This window comes from Diorhabda sublineata, chromosome 8 (assembly GCF_026230105.1).
Source record: "Diorhabda sublineata isolate icDioSubl1.1 chromosome 8, icDioSubl1.1, whole genome shotgun sequence".
Classification (NCBI taxonomy): domain Eukaryota; kingdom Metazoa; phylum Arthropoda; class Insecta; order Coleoptera; family Chrysomelidae; genus Diorhabda; species Diorhabda sublineata.
This window is the reverse complement of record NC_079481.1, coordinates 14,215,535-14,237,833: the sequence shown is the minus strand read 5'-3', so window position 1 is coordinate 14,237,833 and position 22,299 is coordinate 14,215,535. Positions and strand designations below refer to the sequence as shown.

General features: G+C 31.8%; 2 protein-coding genes across 2 annotated transcripts in view; both read left to right on the top strand.

Annotated features, from left to right (window-relative positions):
* Positions 1–20: 20 nt before the first annotated feature.
* LOC130447594 (bolA-like protein 3) lies at positions 21–823 on the top strand. The gene is made up of 2 exons (XM_056784493.1): positions 21–151; positions 204–823. The coding sequence occupies exons 1-2, from the start codon at positions 77–79 to the stop codon at positions 462–464; spliced, it is 336 nt and encodes a 111-aa protein (XP_056640471.1). The 5' UTR covers positions 21–76; the 3' UTR covers positions 465–823.
* A 5,554-nt stretch (positions 824–6,377) lies between these two features.
* LOC130448447 (cerebellar degeneration-related protein 2) overlaps positions 6,378–22,299 on the top strand; it is a 158,193-nt gene continuing 142,271 nt past the window's right edge. Inside the window, exon 1 of the mRNA XM_056785838.1 lies at positions 6,378–6,777. Within this exon, the coding sequence (XP_056641816.1) occupies positions 6,708–6,777 (70 nt within the window). The 5' untranslated portion in view covers positions 6,378–6,707. The remainder of the gene's footprint in view (positions 6,778–22,299) is intronic.

Sequence of the window (22,299 nt, the reverse complement as noted above, 5' to 3'; positions counted from 1 at the left end):
GAAGATCATTCCAACCAATTTCGAGCTTCAAGTTTTTGGTTATTTCAAATTTAAGAAAAGTAATAATTTGAAAATAATGTTGAAAATATTACGAAGTGTTATCTACTGCCCCCAACCGTTACTTCCAATACAGCATATTCGGTGTGTTCAAGTAATCAATCAAATCCTTTCAATTTATGTTATACTTATCTCGAATATTTTAGATAAATAGAAATTTCACAACTAATGATGGACCTGTAAATGAAAAACAAATATTAGAAAAGCTTCGACGAAAATTTCCGAGTGCAACCAGTATAAATGTAGAAGACACATCTGGAGGTTGTGGAGCAATGTTTAATGTATCTGTTGAAACTTCAGAATTCAAGGGTTTGTCAGTGGCTAAACAACATAGAATAGTTTATGATGCATTGAAAGATGAAATCAGTAGAATACATGGTCTACATTTGGAAACAAAAACTAAATAGTTTTTTTTGTGTATATAAATTGTAGAAACGTTTTTATTTGTATATAAAAGTTTAGTTAACGGAAATTGTTTTCTTTTCTATATAAAGTAGTTTTTGGTTATATAAAGGTAGGTAAAAACAGAAGCATATTTTATAGGACCAAAAATACTCAGCTTATTTTGAGATTTCACTTCAGCTTCTGCAATATAGTTCAAAGCTCATTAGATTGCACCCCTATTTCAAAAATACCAAAAGCTCATAAATGTTAATTTTATAGGAAAGCCAAAACATAAACGATTGTGAATGAAATGTTTTCTTTATCAGTTAATTCGGTGTTCATACAATTTGAAGATATCCTTACTGATTAGAGATGTAATATGTAATAATGTAAAATATACAGATAGCTTTACAAATTTTTTTAATAATGTGGCACTACTGTTTATGTTAATTTTATTTAGACTTGTTGAGTTGGGACTTGAGGTAAATAAAACAAAATATGACTTTAATGTTTGTATTAAAACTTGCCCACTAAAGTTGTGTTTGAACTTAAGCGGATCTGTGTTAAATGTAAGAAAGAACAATATAAAAAAAAACAAAGTAATATTGTAACGAAGATTTTAAATTGAAATTGATTTCTCAAATTTAGCATAGCCCGATAAATAGGTAGGTATGACTTTGTAATCACAATGGCATCAAGTCTTCCATTTTGTTTGTGTCAATCTTTGGATTAGTTGTGTAGTCTGGGATCAGAACCAAATTTTTTCTTTTAAGTACCTCTTGAAAATCTCTCATCCCCATAGCCCTTATAGGTCCTACTGACCACTCGGCGTATTTTCAAATCTTCTCCAGGGCCTAAGGGAATAAATGTGATTTACAGTTTAGTTGGACAGTCCTGGATCCATGAAACATTACCCTATACATGGTCCACATCCAAAATTCGGGGGTCATAAATCAAACTAGTCATACCAACCCTCGAGAAAGACCTAACCTAACCATTTAGCCCTGATCCATCCTCTAATAACTATTTTTCGTTCGATTTGGTCAGGACCGAGTTAGATCTGTTTCATACGTATGCGGTTACATTCGGTTCGGTTATTTTTCGGTCGTAACCGACAAGGTGTGCAACGATACTTCGTTCTCTATTCGGTATCTAATAGAAACAGTACATCATTGAATATCTCCTCGACACGAACAGGTTTTTATCAGGTCTAAGCTCGTGTCTGAAGCCAATTGAAACGTTCACACATGCAAGGTTTGTTTCGGTATTAACCTGATAGCCATTTGATTTAAAAGTAATTTCTCTTCAAGGTAAGTACCTATATTTTGATTGCTATTTTAATATACAATTAATTTTTAAAAATATTAGTATCAATAAAGCCTTTTAATTTTATTATTTTGTTAAGTAGTTCCTAATAAAATTAGCAGTTTACCAGATGTTGATGTGGATAGGCTGATTTGTGCAGTACAATATAGCCCAGTAATGTGGGACAAAAAAATGTAAAGATAAATTTAAGACAAAGGAAGCATAGAAAGACGTTTGTGATGATATTTTAAATAATTTTGATGAAATTATAAGCTCTCAGTTAGAAGGAACAAAAAAACAAAAACCGAACAGCTTATTAGAGGATAAAGATGGCAAAATAATAATAGACACTCAAAAGAAATTACAAAGATGAACAGAATATATACAAGAACTTTTTGATGATAACGGAATAGCAAGATCAAAATCAGAAATAAGGAATTTGGAAAGTGGATTAGTTCACTCGAAAATATGAAGAATAACAAGGCACCTGGACCTGATGAACTACCGGTAGAACTACTTAAGCTGTTTGAGGAAGACCAAATATTGGCAAATCTTTTTAATACTATTTATAAAATAGGCACTAGCCTATCAGATTGGTTAACATCCGTTTTCATAACAATTCCCAAGAAAATAAATGCCCGAAAATGCGAAGAACATCGGACTATATCACCAATGAGTCACACGCTCAAGACATTCTTGAAAGTTATACACAGTAGAATTTATCGAAAACTGGATGAGGGTATAAGTGACACCCAATTAGGTTTTAGAAGTGGACTTGGTACTCGGGATGCTCTTCTCAGTTTTATTGTATTAATCCAACGCTGTTGTGATGATAACAGAGAAGTCCATACGAGCTTTAATGATTTCGAGAAGGCTTTTGATAGAGTTCGACGTGAAGAATTGATACAGATACTGAAATAGATTACAGAGACTTCGAAATAATAGAAACACTTTATCAAAACCAGACAGTCAAGATGAATATAGAGCAAGGACAGGGTTGCATATTATCACCAATACTTTTTAATATCCTATATTCGGAAGTAATTATCCAGAAGGCACTAGCAGAAGAGGGAGTAAATGGAGTCCAAATCAATAACATAAGATATGCTGACGAAACTGTCTTAATAGAGGAGAATATAGAAGATCTTCTAAGAATTACAGAAAAGGTAAAAAGGGTCAGCGAGCAGTATGAATTTAAATCAAACTAAATACATGCATTTCTTGAAAATGCATGATAAGAGTTCACAGCCACAAATTGGACATAACCGCATTGAAAAAGTGCAGATATACAAATATCTAGGGAGTTGGATTAATTCGAGAAATGAAGATATAAAATTAAGAATTGAAATCTATCACAGGGCATTTTATAAATTGAAAAACTTCTTTCGATGTAAAAACTTGAATAACGAATTGGAAATGAGAATGTTACATATACTCAATACTTCTGTACGGAATGGAGGTAGCTACTTTAAACAAAGCAATAATGAAAAAACCGGAAGCTTTTGAAATGTGGATATTGAGAAGAATATTACGAATATCATGGACAGATAGAATCGCAAATGAAGAAGTTTCACGCAAAACGGCAAGGATACGAATTTCAGAGATTGATTATGCAGTGAAAGATAGAGGGAAAGAGAGGTCTAGGACGACGAAGAATATGATGGCTGCGAAACTTAAGGGAGTGGTATAACTGCACATCAAACCAATTATTTAGAGCAGGTGCGAATGAAATACAAATAGTCATGATGATCGCCAATCTACCTAACCTAACCTAATCTAGCCTAACCTAACCGAAGATGGTACTTTAAGAAAAAGAAGAAACTAATAAAAAAGTAAAATTGACCAAGTGCAAAATTCATTCAGCGTCTCCTGCATTCAATATAGATATAGGTAGAAAAAGAAGTATAATATACAAAATTAAAATGTAAACCTTAAGAAAACCTTGTATGTGTGACAAGGTTTTATTCGTTTCCGGTTTCCATGGAAATCGAACGGAACCGATTGGAGCCGCATACGTATGAAAGAAGCATTTAGTAGTAAAATATTTAACAGCCACTATGAAAAATTATATATTGTGTTAGTGTCATAGATGCTTCAGTTAGACGTTCTGAAAAGAGTGTGGAATATATTTCCTTCCATGTTAGGCTAAGAACTCACGGACCACACTACGTATATCGCGCTTTCAGTTATAATCGATATAATGATTAGATTCTTGACACTTTATACTGAATTCCATTTTTTTTAACTTAACGTACCATAAACTGCAAATTATATACAAAAATCGTGAACTTGTTTTCGATTATATCGCACCACTTGCTTCAAGTAATATTATTTTTTATTACATTCTCTTTATGTGTGTATTGACCTGATAAATGGAATTCAATTTTATTCATTTACGTTTACCTAGTTAACCATTGTATAACACTTTTACATAAACAACTATTGAAAGCACATATTAGATTATTATTTAATTGCTAGCCATACTTACTTCACAATTAAAAGTTACATGATTACCTTGCTAAAACTAGTTTTACATATAATCAGTGTTTATATATTGAAATAAGACATTTATTCGGAGCTTATGGTAGTTGGAGAGGAAACTCTAACAATGAAAATTTCCTAATTGATTAACTAACCTAACCTATCCTTGTCAGGTTAGGTTAGTCTTATATATTTGGGTGAATTGGCAGCTACTTCTGTCAGATATTGTCGATTTGCATTACTTGAAGCCGATTGAGGTCGATTGTCACTTTATATTGATTGTAATTATTAGGGAACATGAGATAATACCAGAAATATGACACTGTGATGATGGTAACAACCAAAAAAGAATTCTACCAAGTGGGCACAATACAATTACTAATTATTCCCAAAGAAGAGACCTAAAATGAATGAAAAATTATTTAAAAAATTAATTTTAAAACAGAAGAGACCTAAAATCAAACAAAAATTGTTAAAAAAACTAATTTTGAAACAGAAGAGACCTAAAATCTATAAAAAATTATTCAGAAAACTAATTTTAAAACAGAGGAGATCTAAAATCAATCAAAAATTGTTAAAAAAACTAATTTTTAAACAGAGATCTAAAATCAAAGAAAAATTGTTGAAAAAACTAATTTTAAAACAGAGTAGATCTAAAATCAATCAAAAATTGTTAAAAAAAACTAATTTTAAAACAGAGGAGATCTAAAATCAAACAAAAATTGTTAAAAAAACTAATTTTAAAACAGAGTAGATCTAAAATCAATAGAAAATTATTGAAAAAACTAATTTTAAAACAGAGGAGATCTAAAATTAAACAAAAATTATTGAAAAAACTAATTTTAAAACAGAGGAGATCTAAAATCAAACACAAATTTTTGAAAAAACTAATTTTAAAACAGAAGAGACCTAAAATTAATAAAAAATTATTGAATAAACAAATTTTAAAACAGAAGAGATTTAAAATCAATCAAAAATTATTGAAAAAACTAGTTTTAACACAGAATAGACCTAAAATCAATAAAAAATTGTTAAAAACACAGAAGGGGCCTAAAATCAATCAAAAATTGTTGAAAAAATCAATTTTAAAACAGAGTAGATCTAAAATCAATAGAAAATTATTGAAAAAACTAATTTTAAAACAGAGGAGATCTAGAATCAAACAAAAATTCTTGAAAAAACTAATTTTAAAACAGATGAGATCTAAAATCAAACAATAATTATTCAAAAAACTAATTTTAAATCTTCCTTTGGTAATCGCTTACAATATGGATTATTATCAATAATATTCTCTCCCTTGCTGTGTTTGGCAACTATAATGAAATAACTCTTAATCTGCCCCTGATTACATATTATCATCCCTCCATGTCAATCATGTTTACCTTTGTTTAGATCTTCTTCTGTTTAGGTTTCTTCTGTTAGCGATGTTGACTTAGAGATACTTGACATATAATTTACTTCTTTGAAGACACATTCGTTCAAATTTGTTTAGGACTCTTTGTAAGTTTTGACTTTAATGATTATTTCGTCTTTGATGGAGCTGAAGAGGCTCGGGACAAGTCGTTTCCTTGTCTCATCTGCTAGTGGATTCGAAATTTGATTACATTTATTTCATTATACGTTTGTGTGGCTTTTCTGTGTCGTTTTTCCATCTAATATCCTTTACATATCATATCAGCGGTGCAAATTTACTCCAATTAAATATGCTGTGGGGATGGAAATCTAGTACCGTGGCAGAAGGTTATGTGGATAAAACCAAAACTGCAAATATTCTGTCCTAATGTGCCATGTCTTCTGAAGCCGTTGCAAGTAGTTGCAAATCTCAGTCATTCAACAGCAAAGTAATTTGTCTATCAAAGAGATAACTGTTGGAGACGCCAGCGCTGGTACTGGTCTAAATGTTTCTATAAACTCTTAAATGAGGGCAGGAAGTCGAGGTGTGTAATCTAACCTTCAATGAATTTAGTAATGACAGCATTGTCAATAAAAAAATTTTTTTCAGATGAAATTCTTTGAATTGATAGTTGTATAAAAACGCTATGAAAAGTATTTTCTGTGTATCTTGAATTTTATTCACATATTCACATATTCACTAATATTAGTTTGTAAAGAAATATCGACAAGTCTGGCAATCCCGCTCACATATGTACGGTAGCTTAGTACCGAAATAGTAAAAAACGAGTATAAGCAAACCTGTTGAATGTCCACTTCGGCAGGAATCTTGATTTGATAGTGCGAGTCTGCGCGACTTTAAAAATGAAATATACTTCTGCTGAGTTCGTTCACTAACATGTGCTTCAGTATCATCTTCTTTACATGTCAAAATAATTTTTTCTTCGGACAAATAAATAACCGGTATTGAAAAAAAGCGATAAAAATTTTTCTTCTACGATGTGTCGGTTTACTAAGTGCAGTTATCTAGTGTTTCGTACGTAGTCTGAAATGAATAAAAATAATCAGGGTAATTTATATTGACAAGAATGGCGAGTTTTAAGGACTTACAACTAGATTGGTCGATGCTACAAACTGAGGAAAATTGGACAATTGCAGGTACTTGATTATATAATTACGAGTCTGTTATCTAAATATTTATATAGTTTTTATTCATGTTGTTTTGATAGGAATCGACGGTATTATTTTGAAATTTGATTGAAAAAATTTTTTGTTACCCATTTTTTGCATGCATGGTATTATTTTGTAGAGATACTTAACTTGAAATTTTGAACAAAAAGAAATGATTTATTACATACTAGTCACTACACTAAATATTAGATGAATTTCTATTTCACACCTCAGAATTTTGTGAGGGGTGAAAATAAGAAACATTTGTAAAAAATTAAATCGTTTTTTAGAAAATAGTACATTCACATTTTCCAAGAATTTTGAATTTAAATAAGTTTTCAATTATTAACATATTTTTAAAAAGTTAAAGTAATTTAAATATGTTGTCTAGTGTTTAAATCGACATTTTTGACATTTTAGTAAGGGGTCATTTGAGGTTGTTTTTGAGGAATGAACATTCTTAATAATTTAGGGTTGTTCTCAATATATTTTCAAGACCTGATGTTAAAAATTTATTCAGGGCTCTTTTGAAGTTGTGTTTGACGAGTAAAATTAGACTTTCAAGTGCCGAAAATGACAATTTTTTGAGAGTAATTTGAGTATGTTGTTTAGTGCTACGATTGAGATTTTTGACAATTTATTAAGCAGTTTTTCAAATTTGTTTTGAAGGGGTGAAATTGACATTCTTAACAATTTTTTAGGGTTGTTTTCAATATATTTCTAAGACCTAATATTGACAATTTATTGAGGTTAATTTGAGGATGTTGTCTAGTGCTAAACTCGAGATTTTCATCAATTTAATCAGAGCTCTTTTGAAATTGTGTTTGAAGAGTAAAATTAATCTTTTCACAATTTTATTAGGGGTCAGATTGATAGACTTTCAAGTGTCGAAAAGGACAGTTTTTTGAGAATAATTTGAGTAAGTTGTCTAGTACTAAGATTGAGATTTTTGACAATTTAATAAGCAGTTTTCAAAGTTGTTTTGAAGGGGTGAAATTGACACTCTTAACAATTTTTTGGGGCTGTTTTCAATATATCTCTAAGACCTGATATTGACAATTCTTTGAGGGTAATTTGAGTATGTTTTCTAGTATTAAACTCGAGATTTTCCACAATTTAATCAGGGCTCTTTTGAAGTTGTGTTTGAGGAGTTAAATTGATCTTTTTCATAATTTTATTGAGGGTCAGGTTGATAGACTCTCAAGTGCCGAAAATGACAATTTTTTCAGCATAATTTGAGTAGGTATGTTGTCTAGTGCTCCAATTGAGATTAAGATCTGATATTGATAATTAATTGAGGGTAATTTTAGTATGTTGTCTAGTACCAAAGTTGAGGTTTTTGAAAATTTTATAAGGGGTCTTGTAAAGTTATTTTTAAGGGATGAAAATGAGCTTTTATAATTTCATTAGAGGTCATACATATATTTTCAAGTACTGACAATGACAATTTTTTGAGGATGATTTGAGTATGTTGTTTAGTGCTAAAACGGAGATTTTTGACAATTTACTAAGGGGTCGTTTGAAATCTTAACCATTTACAGGATTGTTTTCTGTATATTTTCAAGATCTAATATTGATAATTTATTGAGAGTAATTGACTTTTTTGACAACTTATGGCGGATCATCTGAAGTTTTTCTTAAGGGGTGAAATCAGCTTATTCACAATTTTATCAAGGATTAATTTAATATACATCAAAGTACTTTGAGTATATTATCTAGTGGCGGAATTTCTATTTTTATCGTTCCAATAAGGGGTAGTTTCAAATTATTCTTATTAGCACTCAACCTTTCTAATAATTTGACGAGATCTCATTTTATAATATTTTAAAGTGTTCAAATTCACAATCTAATATAGGAGGTTATTATGATTGAGGGTTGAAATTTAGTTTTTAGTACTTTTTTTTGTAGTTCATTTTATTGAAGATAATTTGAGTTTGGTGTTCAGTGCCGAAGTTAATATTTTTGACAATCTAATAAAGAGTTATTCCTAATGGATGGAATTCAGCTTTTTCACAATTCTATTAGGGGTAATTTTATTCCACATTCAAGTGCTTACCATTGATAATTTCATTGAGGGTAAATTGGCTTATTTGATAACTTGATGAGGGGTTTTCGTAAACGTTTTCAAGTGCTGAAATTTACATTCCATATACACCATTATATTGGTGATAATTTGAAGATGTTTTCACGTGCTGAAATTGATATTTTGATAAGGTATCATTTGAAAATGTTCTCAAGAATAGTTATTGACATTCTTAACAATTTCTTAAGAAGTCATTTTAATATATTTTCAAGTACTAGAATTGATAATTTCATTGAGAAATGGAATTTTCTTATTATTTGAATATGTTTCCAAGTATTGACATATTTTAGAAAATCTCATTATGGTCTATTTTGAGTATGTTATCAATCGACATAATAGAAATCGAGAGATGAGTTATTTAAGTTTGTTTGCTTATTGTACAGATCAATTTTTTATTGAAAAATTCGTAACTCCAAAAGATTTGAAGACCTTTTAATAAAATCCATGGAGCGTTTAATCTATGGAAGCATTTCTACAAAACTACTCTCGAAATGTGTAAGAAGTTGACGAAACTTGTTCGTTCAAACATGCTGTAGATTATTCAAGAGCTTAGTAAAGAACCATTGATCGAGGCACAGTCTTTTAACAGAAGATTTCTTTCTAATATAAATAATATTAATTAACTAAAATTAAGTACTGTGTCAATTACATTTGTATATAGTAATTTCTGGTCGCGTTTAATATAATCTCACACTATAGTTTATCACAGATAATCAATAGGCGTGACTAACCTTCAATATATGAATCGACAATATCTTTATAGTTTCATTATTTTGAAATCATCTGCCTTCGGCTAAAAAAAGTGAAAGTTCCACAACAGTTTTTTTGGCTTAAACTTTGTAGGAATATTATATATCTTTTGTTTCATGTTTTCCGATGTTTGTAATATAAAACCAAATAAAGATGTCGTAAAAACTAGAGCAACTATCACAATATCATTGACAGTTTCATAAATTGTGATCCTTAATATCTTCATAATCAATCTTATATCAAGGGCAATAAAATTATTACATGTGTATTGATAGAACCACTGATTCTATAGGACTTTATATCGTTCATGTAATAATAGGTGTTTTAGCGACGATATTCTAAAGAGCTAGAAAATAGTTATTTATATATCAAGGTACCTAAAACATAGTTTTTCTACGCCCTATCTTTAAAGCACCTTGTATTTTACCGGTCTGTAGTGAAGCGGTTGTTTGTGGAGTGTAGAGTGAAAAAAGTAAAAAAGCATTAAAAACAGTGCCACAACGTTAAATTTATTCCACGCAGCTTCATATGTTTCACCCATACAACGCCCCAATTCATAAGTAGATGGCGACGATGGTTAAATTGAAAGAACACAGATTTTTGTTCGTACCCATATAGGATTTTACTATGGGCCCAGTCTAGGCCCAAACTTGTGCCAAGTATGTACAACTCTGGCACTAGCTTGGAAGACATTCTTGGCCCAGACATGGCGGAACTCTGGAATGATAACAATGTCCCTCGCTTGGTTTGCAACCCTGAGCCAAGCCTGTTTGTCCAGATAGACCCAAGACTGGTTTGCAAGCCTGGGCCAGGCTTGGTTTCTAGATAGGCCCAAGACTAGTTTACAAGTCTTGGCCAGGCTTGGTGAAACTCAGGGATGATAACAATGTCCCTCGCTTGGTTTGCAACCCTGGGCCAAGCCTGGTTGTTCAGATAGACCCAAGACTGGTTTGCAAGCCTGGATTTTTAATATATTGTTAATAAAATAATTCTAATTGCTTCATCATGCACCGTATAGTTCGATCTGGCCCCCAATGACTAGTGGCTATTGGCTAATTTCAAAAAGAAACTCGCCGCTAAGAAATTCAGCTCAAATGAAGAAGCAAGATAAATCTTTCTACAAGGACGACATCGAGAAGTTAGGGAAGAGTTGGAATGATTATGTTGCTTTTGATTGATGAATACAATCGATTTTTGGCAAAAAATGTATTTTTATTAGTTAGTCACACGAAAACATTTGAAATTGAAGCTAGCAGAATATGTTATGTGTGTTGTGTTTAATTACACAGCTGAATGATATGATTTTTAGTCTCATTTAATTTTATTTATTTATAATGATGGTGATAGAATAGTTTGAATTATTCGATAAGAGTTTGTAAGATACATTGACAGTGGCTAGATTTGTACAAGAGACTCTTACATTTTTTCCCATGCCTGTTCCTGAAAATTAAAATTGATATATGAGACTTTTGTCAGCATATTTTTGTGCATATTTTGACAAAACGATTTGCATATTTATGCACATCTTTTTGGTTCTCCATTTGCATATTTGGTTTTTCTTAAGGATAATATTATTTCATTGAAGTGTCAATATTATCCAATTGACAAACGATAAGAATTGTCAATATTTTCGTAACAATCCATAGGTTATGTCATAGCTTTAGAACTATTTGTTTATTTTTTGTTCGTTAATTTGTGATATCACAATTTTTTTAAATCAAATTAGGTACTAAAATTGAATTCCAAAGAAGAAAGTAATTATTTGAAAATGGTCTATAAACATCGCGGTGTACGTACACACAAACTATTTATTAACTGGACTGTAAAATTATTCAATCCAATATTTCTTCATTCAGGAAATGTTGACTAGCGAGAAAATATTTATGTATATGATTATTTTATGTTGTGGAATTTAATATTTCATCTTTTTATTAGATGCAGACATTTAAGAATGAATAAGTGAGCATTTTACGATTTCCTCGACTATCATTTCATTAAATATCTTGGAGTTAATTTGTCAATTAAGTTCATGGGCAGTACATCAAAAAATGTAAATTAGAAAATCCCAAGTGATAATTCTATATCTATAGGTGTGGCGCGAAAAGTTTTGACTGTTACTACTATGTTAAGCCCGCTTGACATGATGCAAGACAATGCACAATGCAATGCAAGACGCAATATTTCTTGTTCAAAAGCATGCGCAAATAAGTTACTAATCTGCTAATATTAAGTTTTATTTTCCTATTTTTCAAATATTTTTTCGTCTATTCTAATCTATTTTTTTCATGTTTTTTCGCTTAATTCCCTAGCTAATTGTCCATCAGACTCCAAAAGCAAGGCAGTGGGAAGGGATCTGCATAATGTCAAACAACATGCAATATTCGTCTATGAAATATTTTGATCTTGCAAGGAAATGATTGCAATTTCTTGCATGTTATCTTACACCTTGTCAATCGGCCTTTAAAAATATGAAATTACGAAGCTGCAGATGGCGCTGAGTTCAAATATAACGTTATCCTGAATGTGGCATTTCCGGTTATACTGGAAGTAGACGTTAACTTAATTATTTTGAATAGAACTTAATCTTCTCTATATTTTCAAATTCTACATGGAATTTTAGATCAAATTTTGGCATAATGTCCTATACTAAAAATGTAATATTTTCGAGGTATTCTTATTTGGTTTTTTAAATTTTGAGGAAGTTATTGTTCAAAGGGAATAAGGATATATCCATTGATAACTTGAAGCTGTAACCAAACAACAAGCGCTTACCCATTAATTTCATATACGAGGGTTGCTACTTAAGTTTAAAAATGAACAAATATTTATAATTGGATATGACTTTATTGTTTTTCATAATTTTCTCCATTAAGATCAATACACTATTGCATGCATTCGGAGCAATTGTCGAGGATTTTTTTCATTCCGAAACATGTGATTTGAACGCATTAACCGCTTCTTCACGACTAAGAAGAAATCATTGGGTATCAAACATCAAATACTGCGGATAACCCATCAATTCGATGTTTTGACTGTTCAAAAACGTTTTTTTTCAAATAATGTGTGAGAGCTCGTATTGTAATGGGGAAGAATGATTCGTCTTCTGCGATTAGTTTCCCTGATTTTTTCGAAAACTTCTGGCAATCAAATACTGGTGTATCATTTAGAATTGACCGTTCTACGTTGCTGTAATGGACCGGCAGTGATATGACCAGTTATTCTGAAAAAACAGGCGACCATTTGCTTCGAAGTGCTTCGTGCGCGAACAACTATAGTTGAATTTTGTTTGTCTTGAAGAACCCATACAGTCGATTGTTGTTTAGTTTCTGGTTCATATTTTTTCAGTATTTCTTTGTACCACTCGACACTATCTTTTTTTGAGCGATTGTCAATTTATGCGGCATCCAACGCGAAGAAATTTTTCGACAGCTAAAAGTTCTAAGTACGTTCATCATTAAAAATGCCAAACTTTATGATGGTTATGTCAGAACCTAACTTAACTTAACCAAATCTAACCATCTACTACAAAACATTTACTTACCTATTCAAAATCCTATTGTCTCTTCTACCCTTACTGTTGCAAAACTTTTATTTTGAGATATTTTAGTTAGTTTGTTTCTTCGGAAGTAGTGTTCTATATCTCTTACCGTCTTCCTTGATTCTTCTCCGCTGCTCTTAGTTTCCATGTCTTTCTTCTGAAGAATTTTTTTCACCGCTCCGCAATTGGACATTTCTTTTTTTTATTTGTTATTTATTTTGTTAACCAAGTAGTTTTTATATGTTATGTTATAGGGAAAACACTAAATTTTACGTCTTATTTATCTGTTCGTATTAGACATTAATTCTGATCGTGATAAGGTTCGATATTGAGGTCTCTTATCATCGCGTCCCGAGTCACGTCCGTATTATTTGAAAGCCAACAATAGACTTTTCAGTATGTGATTTCTTGTAATTCTGGATATATGGTCAAGTGTTGGAACATTAAAAGCAAGTTCGACTCTTTGCATCATATCTTTGTCGTGATTCGATTTTTAATGTAATCTCAAATACAAAAATCTAAAGGAGCCATGTCTGGAGAGCGATCTAGACAACACAGCGGACTTAGACTGGCAATCCACCTATTCTAAAACATTATGGTGTAGAGTGGGAAATGAACTGTATCTTCAAGATCACTGGAGATATTATATACAATTATATAAACTCCTAACTATGTACATTACTACTTTTCTATAAATCTATACACTTTTGGCTTTTATCAACCTTGTCCGCTCGTCAGTTCAACACAACTGATCTTCGAGGTTGATCACCACAACATGTCGTAAAGATGCTAAGCTCATAGTCTTCAGACTTATTAAACCATAGACGTAAGTACTTTGGAACAATATCAATTTCTGATTCGTAAAGGATATTTGCCATTCAGCTCAAGGACTACTATAAGAACAGTATACGAAATGCTATCCATAAATTAAAAAAAAGTGATGCTACGCATTGAACAGTTGTTGTGATGTGAAGCTACATCTTTGGAAGCTTGACTCTACATCTTAAATTTTGGAAAATATCGTTGATATATTTCCCTCAATGCGAAAATGGTAGGCTGAAGTACACGCCATACAAATTCTGTTTTGGTGTTTTGAATGAATTCGAATCGAAAGGATTTATTATAGTTTCAAAATTTTTCTCACACTCGAAACTTTGAGCATATTATTTATTACAATTAAATAATACTGTTATTGAAGCTTATGTGGTTTTAAATTTTGAATTGATAACTTTATATTAGAAATGACTCAAGTAAAACTGATATTTAAAACAGAAGCGACTTAAAATCAAGAACATTTAGAAGCATAAACGTATGAAAAGGTCTAAAAAATAAGAAATATATCTATATTCTTTAACGGTTCTTTTTTTTTATCTGGATAGGTAGTGAACAATTCACGCTCTGTATAATTATACACCTTGTTTGTTTACGTATATTCCTATATATACTATAACTAACTCCTCATTGTTTAACACTCTTACGAATACACTATTGGTTTCTATCAACCTTGTCCTCGCGTCAGTTAAACTCAGCTCATATTGGTTTTCTTGATCTTCGAGGTTAATAACCACCACAACATGTGGTAAAGATGCTGAGCTTATAGTCTTCAGACTTATTAAACCATAGACGCAAGTGCTTTGGAACAATGTCAATTTTTGATTCGTAAAAGATATTCGTCCTTCAGCTCAAGGACTACTATATAAACACTAAATTCTATCTTCATAATTTTTCTCACACTCGAAACTTTAAGGATATCATTTATTACAATTAATAATATTGTTATTGAAGCTTATGTGGATTTTTATTTTGAATTGATAACCTTTTTATGAAAATGACTCAGATACATTTTTTAATATTAATGTATTCCACTTAACGCTGAGATTGTATTCTAGTTAGGAATGTAAAACTCTCTACAAATTATGAACAACAAGTATGATTAATTAATTATAATTAATATAATATAATTAATACAAAAAAATGTGATTCACATTTTTTAACACCATCCGTATTCAAGATAAAAAAGAAGAGAAAAATTACAAACATTTTTGACGATGTTGCTGAAACTAATGGTAACATTGTGATGAAATTCTATACAAATATGTTTTGGAATCCTACACATCTCATAAGTTTGTTTTTACATCTGACTTTCATAGAGGGTGTTAGTTACAGGGCTTGTACCATTTAGTGTTACTTTTTCAAAACTAGATTTAGTAATAAAATTTCCGAGTGAACATAAATGTTATTCAATTATACACCAAAAAGTAGTCGCCCTTTATAGCATTCAATAACTGCTTTTACTAAATAAACAATAATTATTTTTCACTTTTCTACCTATTTTATGGAATGAGGCACCTTTTTCGAAACATCCTGTATATTTTGTCGTATTTGAGATGATGTAACTACTATGCTCCCGTCATTTTGAGGATTTAAATTCTACACAGTTATACAGGGAGATGGAAAGATTAATTTAAATGTTTACCTGTTTTATAACAAGGCTCAGAACATTCTATTTGGTAGACTCCATTCGTACATATGCAGCGGTCCAAAAGATCTTCTGTGCCCTATTTTCTTAGGAATGCTCAGTTTTTATAGTAGATCTATTAATCCATCTTCTTTTAGGGTGTCTTTAATTTTATACGCTTCCAGGTACGTAACAGAATTTGCACGTTGCTTTTCCTGCTAAGTCAAGAATTTCCAAGTGTCCATTCAAATGGAAACGCCTCGACAAAACTCCTATTAGTATTCTTAGATTGTTCTTCCTTCGGTTGAAACATTCAATACATCTTTCTGGCTATAATTTTGCAGCAGTATCTTTTCCTGGCTAGATATCTGTTGATTGTTCCAGTAACTGGTTTTTTTCTATATCTATCTACTTTTTTAATGTTTTTTTTAATGTCGTTCAAGCCGATTTGAGGCCTTATGAAGGGGCCCAAGAAGTACAAATGCAGTACTTTCAAGAGATTGAATCTCGTAGTCTTCAGGTCAATTCTAGTGCCTCAGATCACTACTCCATATTTGATAATTTGTCTCATATACCGAAGAAAAACGCCAACCATAAATTTTACAACCTATGATCACAAATACTGACAAAACAATATATTTCGTTTTTATTCTACTAAACAGACCTTAAAATGTCTTTGATTAAGCAAAGACGAGTAACAAGTATGCTCAGTGGACAAAGTCTTGCAAGAAAACATCATCTCCTCTGTGAGGGTGAATCTCCATCAACAAAGGCTCCGATACTTACATTCGCATTGGGTATCGTATATATGTATCTTGTGATTCATGCTTCCATATAAACAGCGGCCCAAAAGATCTATTGTGCCATATTTCCTTGGGGATACTCGGTAGATCTATTAATACCTCTTCTTTTAGAATGTCTTCTATTTCATATGCTTCCAGGTATAAGTTATGTAGTCTGTCACACTTTGAAAGAATGTGGTCGTCCTCTACATAACAAAATTTACACGTTGCATTCACTGCTAAGCCTAGTATTTCCATGTGTTCATTCAAAAACTCTGGTTAGTATTCTTAGATTGTTCTTTCTTCGGTTGATACATTCAATATATCTTTCTGGCTTTCAGGAGTATCTTTGCCTGTATCGATCTCTGTTGACTGTTCCACCAACTGGTTCCTTCTATATCTATCTTCTTTTATAATGCCGTCAAGTTTTTTCCACAAAATAATTTAGGACCTATGAAGGCGGCCCAGTTGCAGTACCTTCAAGAGATTGATTCTCGTAGTCTTCAGACCAATTCTAGTGTCTCAGACCTCTACTCCATCCGTGATAATTTGTCTCATTATATCCATCTTTATATTGGTTAAATGTGGAATTACAAAGCCCTCTGATGCAGAAGGACAAAATAAGAAAATTATTTTTAGTTTTATAAATTAAAATTAGAAATATTTTGGCAAATAATGATTTGGATGTGGAGTATACTTAACAAAAATGCAATCAAATATGACAGTTTCAAATATGAGAAAGTAGACGTTTAAAAATATGTTTGTTTCCAGATAAGGAGTTGTCGTTACTTATTTTTGAATAATTTCCGCTGGTTTTATAATGCGCGTTCTGAAGAGGTTCCTGTTTTGCCAATTATATTAATGCGAATTAACGGTTAAAATTACATTTTAAAACATCCTTTATAACAGATTCGAACCATTCTAAGTATGCTAATGAACTCGAACAGGTTCGTATCGATATTCGTTTGAATCTGGGGATGAACCTTGAGGATCATTGACCGTAAGAATTTAGTAAAGATTTTGATAGTAAGGGAGCTGGATTCATAATAACTCTTTATAATACATATGAATAAAGACTATTTCCTTCGAAAAATTTAAGCCAACCAAAAAGCTGTAATATTTTATGTTTACCTAGCAACGATCAAATTTCAGCGATAATACTGCACTAGTGCAAATTATCGATAATTTGCACTAGTGCCAAATTTTCGTCTAGGATTAATAAACATCATTTGGTTTTAATTTTATATTTTAAGAAAAGGAACAATTATTGTTTATTTTAAATTAAATTTTTCTCAGGAAATAGTCTGCCAAAATGCCCTCTCGTGCATGTCAAATTGTCTCATAATTTCCTCTCGTGCGCACTTGCGCACTCGAGAAAATTAAATTATCGACAATTTGACATGCACTCGGGACATTAATATTGATAATTTCGTTGAAAATGTTTGCTGTATCCTTTATCTACAACTATTATACAGTGCTTTTCAGATAAAAGTATCCACCTTTAATAACTTTTGTAATACTGGTATTTAGAAAAAATCCAAAAACACGTCAATTTATGTTGGAAGGGGCAAGCATTATGGCTTATTTAAACTGGAAAAGCCACCCCCTCACCCCTAGCAGCATCCCCTTTATTTCTTTAAATTACTTTTCATATTTTTTATGTAAAATTTGGATACTCCTCTTTGAGCTGATTTCAAAAATGTATAATACTTGTAGGTTAAAGTGGTTAGTTTATGAGATAAACAATTTTTCTTTTAAGAGCACAAATTTTACTTATTATTTACTTTCACCTTATTTGCCTGTACTAAAATGGGTTGTACAACAGTTCAAACTCTTTAATCTTTTTAATCTATAGATTACTAATTGATAAAGTATGACAGTTCTTAATCTTGTCAATTGAAAAATTATGACAATTTTATGACTGAAGAAAATTATAGAACAGACGATCTGTGAACTTAGCAGGAACCATCAAACGCTCCATATTCCCTGCCAGATCAAATTCAGATGTGGTATCTCGGGGTCAAATTGATCGCATAAGTGAAATTGAACACTGTCAAACAATTTGTACTGCAGCCAATAAAAATTAAGTTTTTTCATGCAAACATATTTCACAGACAGGAAACATAATTTTATTGGCAGTAACTCATTCATGAAATATTTGGTTTTACGCTTTTGGGCCATTTTCTGTCCATTTTTTCGTTTTTGTGAACGATGTATGGAGGCAGAGCCACACATCATAATGGATGTAGCACTTTTTGTTAAGCTGCAGACTCTCTTGGGATATTTTTTCCCCTGTAAAAAACATTTTTTTATTTCCTGGATCATCTTGAACGTATATTTTATCATAGCTAAAAACTATTAATGTCTTTAGTAGACACCTTCTTCATAGCTACATCGTTATATCGTTGAAGCAAAGAATAGATCCGTTGTGACCTTGGTTAGGTTAGGTTAGGTCACGTTAGATTAGGTTGGGTCATATTCATTGAATTCAGTCTCCACACACAGATATAAAAACTTTCTTCGTTGATTGTAAAACGATTATAGTGATCGTGGTATTTATTATTGTGCGTCCCATAAGGAATGTCGTAGTTTCGAGCAGCCTCTGTAGACTCCATATTCTTTCAGTAACCTTCGTGAGGGCCTGTCAACGGTATCCTTACTCTAGTCTCTGTACATTCTAGAAACCAACTCCCTTTTATATACTTGTATCATGAAAGGAAAAAGATAAAGATAAAAAATAAATCTAATACATTGATCAATTTGGACCCATGGATGTGATCAATTCGACCCCCTCCGTTATATTTTAAATTTCCCGCAAAGCTATTATATCTGCTGTCGAATATATTCCAGCATGGCTGTTCAAAACGCATATAGAAATAAAGGGGCATCTTACGAACCAAAAAAAAATAGTTTTTTCACTTTATAATAGCACATGTTTATATTTTGTGAGTGCGATAAATTAAAACTTGCAAGTACCTACTGTTTATTATTTTTTAACTGTGAATAATTCCATCGGTGTTTATGATTGTATTTTAGTTTCAGTTAGATATGTGAGACGCTAAAACCTGAGATTACTTTTTGGATCAAGACGAATTGCTTTCTTTCTCGCAAATTCAGGCTTAGAAGTTTCAAATTAAGTAAAACGAAGGAACTATCATTCGGGGCGGCCTCGATAAGCAACAATCGGTGAAGATAAACGTATTGTATTAATCAGTATGCGTGATCGACGCCGCAGGGGCTCAGAACAATTAATCTAGGAATCTGCCTTCGAGTACTTCTACAATAAAAAGGAAATAGGGAAAAGCTGGTATTTTTGGAAGAGTGGTGGAGAAAAAACCTTTTTCAAACGTCAAAATAAAATTGAGAGGTTGCAGTGGGCAAAAAACATAAAAATTGGACGCATAAAAAGTAGGAAACAGTTGTATGAAATGATGAGTCAAAGTTTGAGTTTTTGCGTGAATCTAAAGAGAACGGATGCTAGATCCATGTATATTTCCAACTGTAAAACACGACAGAGACTCGGTGATGGTTTAAGGATGTATTGGAGGAAGAGTAGCTGAAGACCTACTAACAATCGAAGAAAAATATAAAATAATATATTGAAGGAAAATGTGCTGGCGAGAGTCTGATCGGCACAAAATTTGTCCAGTATGATAACGATACCAAGCATTCCTCTAAGAGTATTCAAAAGAATTGGAGATGAAGATTCAGCCCGACCTCAACCCGATTGAGTTGTTGGACAAATTGGAGAAGGAAGTCAAAAACAGTGTCCTACTTCCATTGCACATATTTGGAAATTATTACAGAGAATTTTAAAATTGAGCGCCAAAATCATGAAAAAAGGGGTTAGATCGATTCGAGGAAAGAAAAGAAAATAAGAACAATCCCGAGCGTTATAAAGAGATGGATAAAACAGTCCACAGAAAGATAAAATATGCTAAAGAAAAATGGTTAAAAGAAGAATGTCTAGAGATAGAAGAGCTGGAACGGAGACATGACAACTTTAATGTACATAAAAGAGTCAAAATACAGGAAAGGACAGGTTGGAAAGTTGGAAGATGAAAACAACAAGATCATTGTAGAGAAGGAAGAGCAGTTGGAAATATGAGAAACTGATGATCGTCATGCAATGAACACTCTTGATCTGGATGTACCCGAGATAATGAAAAGTGAAGTAATAAAAGCTCTAGAACAAAAAAAGAACAGAAAACAACAGAATGTGATGAAATACCGGCTGAATTTTTGAAAGTTATCAAAGAGAACAATCTCAATATCGTGTTAAACCTGTTTAATAAGATATACGATACCGGTCAATTGAATCCGACTGGTTAAAATCTACGTTTATAACCCTCCCCAAAAAAGCAAACTCCAAAAAGTGCAACGAATATCGCCTTATAAGCTCAATGACTAACACCCTGAAGGTATTCTTAAGAATTATTCATTCCAGAATAAGAACAAAATTTTAAGAGCGGATAGGTCATACATAGTTTGGATTTAGATGCAGTTATATGACACGGGAGTCCCTTTTGAGATCCAAAAATGCCTAGATTAACAAAAAGATGTTTTTGTTTGCTTTATCGATTACGAGAAAGCATTTGACTGTATCAACCACGACAAACTTATAGAACTATTATATCGTTCAAGACTCGACACTAAGGAAATATAAAAAGATTATAAAAAATCTGTATTGGAATCAAACCAAATATGGAAACATGAAAAGTCAGGACATAGGCATTACTAGGGGAGTTAGGTAGGGTTGTATTCTATCGTCGTTGCTGATCACCTTGTACTCAGAGCAAATATTTATAGAGGCACTGGAAGGGCATCAAAATTAACGGTGTACCAATCAACAATCTCCGCTATGTCTTATTGGAAGATAACGTCGAAGATCTACAGATAATTCTTAATAGAGTAACTTCAATAGGCGACAAAACTGGTCTTAAGATCAACAGAAAGAAAACAAGAAAACCAAATTTATGGTGATTAGTAAGAGAAAAATGCAAGATCTGTATGTAGAAATGGATCCGATTGAGAGAGTACTCCTCTTCAAATACTTGGGATGTATAATAAATGATGAATGGAACCCTGATTTAGAGATTAAGGCAAGATCCACATTCATAAAAATTAGAAAGCTTTTGAACAACGGCGACCTGAGAATTGGTATCCAATGGATAGCTACGCTGCTTTACGGTGTGGAAGGTTGGACACTAAAAGTAGGAACAATCCAAAATTAGGAGCTTTTGACTGGCTGTATAGACGAATTTTAAGAATACCTTGAACTGTTAGAGTAACCAATACGGAGGTACTGAGAAGAATGGCTAAAGATTTAGATAACTTGTAACTATTAAGAAAAATAAAAATACATGAATAAAAAATACGGTTTGCTACAGCTTATCGTGGAAGGCAAGATAGCAGGTGGGAGAGTGTTAAGTAGAAAGAAAAAATTCTGGCTGGAAAACCTACGCGAATGGTTCCAAATACCAGAAGCTTCAAATATAATTATTATTATTATTATTGTATATTCTCATCTATATATGTTCTTAAAAATATGAATTCATTATATTGTTTTTGTTTATTGTGTATCACAGAAACTATAAGGTGGGCCAAAACTTTTGACCGGCAGTGTACGTATCCTAGTAGAGATTTCCAACGTGAAAATGTACAAACTAAAATTATTTCTGATGAAATATTCCTTCTCAAGTTTCTATTCAAATCGTTGAAAACATATTGATATAATAATATTGATCATAATTTTTTTATTAAGCCCATATACTAAAACACAATTTTTAATTTTCTCACCTCATCACGTATTTTAGTCTTTTATATTCACAATGGATCGATGTGTGTCCTACATAGTGAAATAATATTGCATAACAGTGTCTTAACACTTAAATGATTT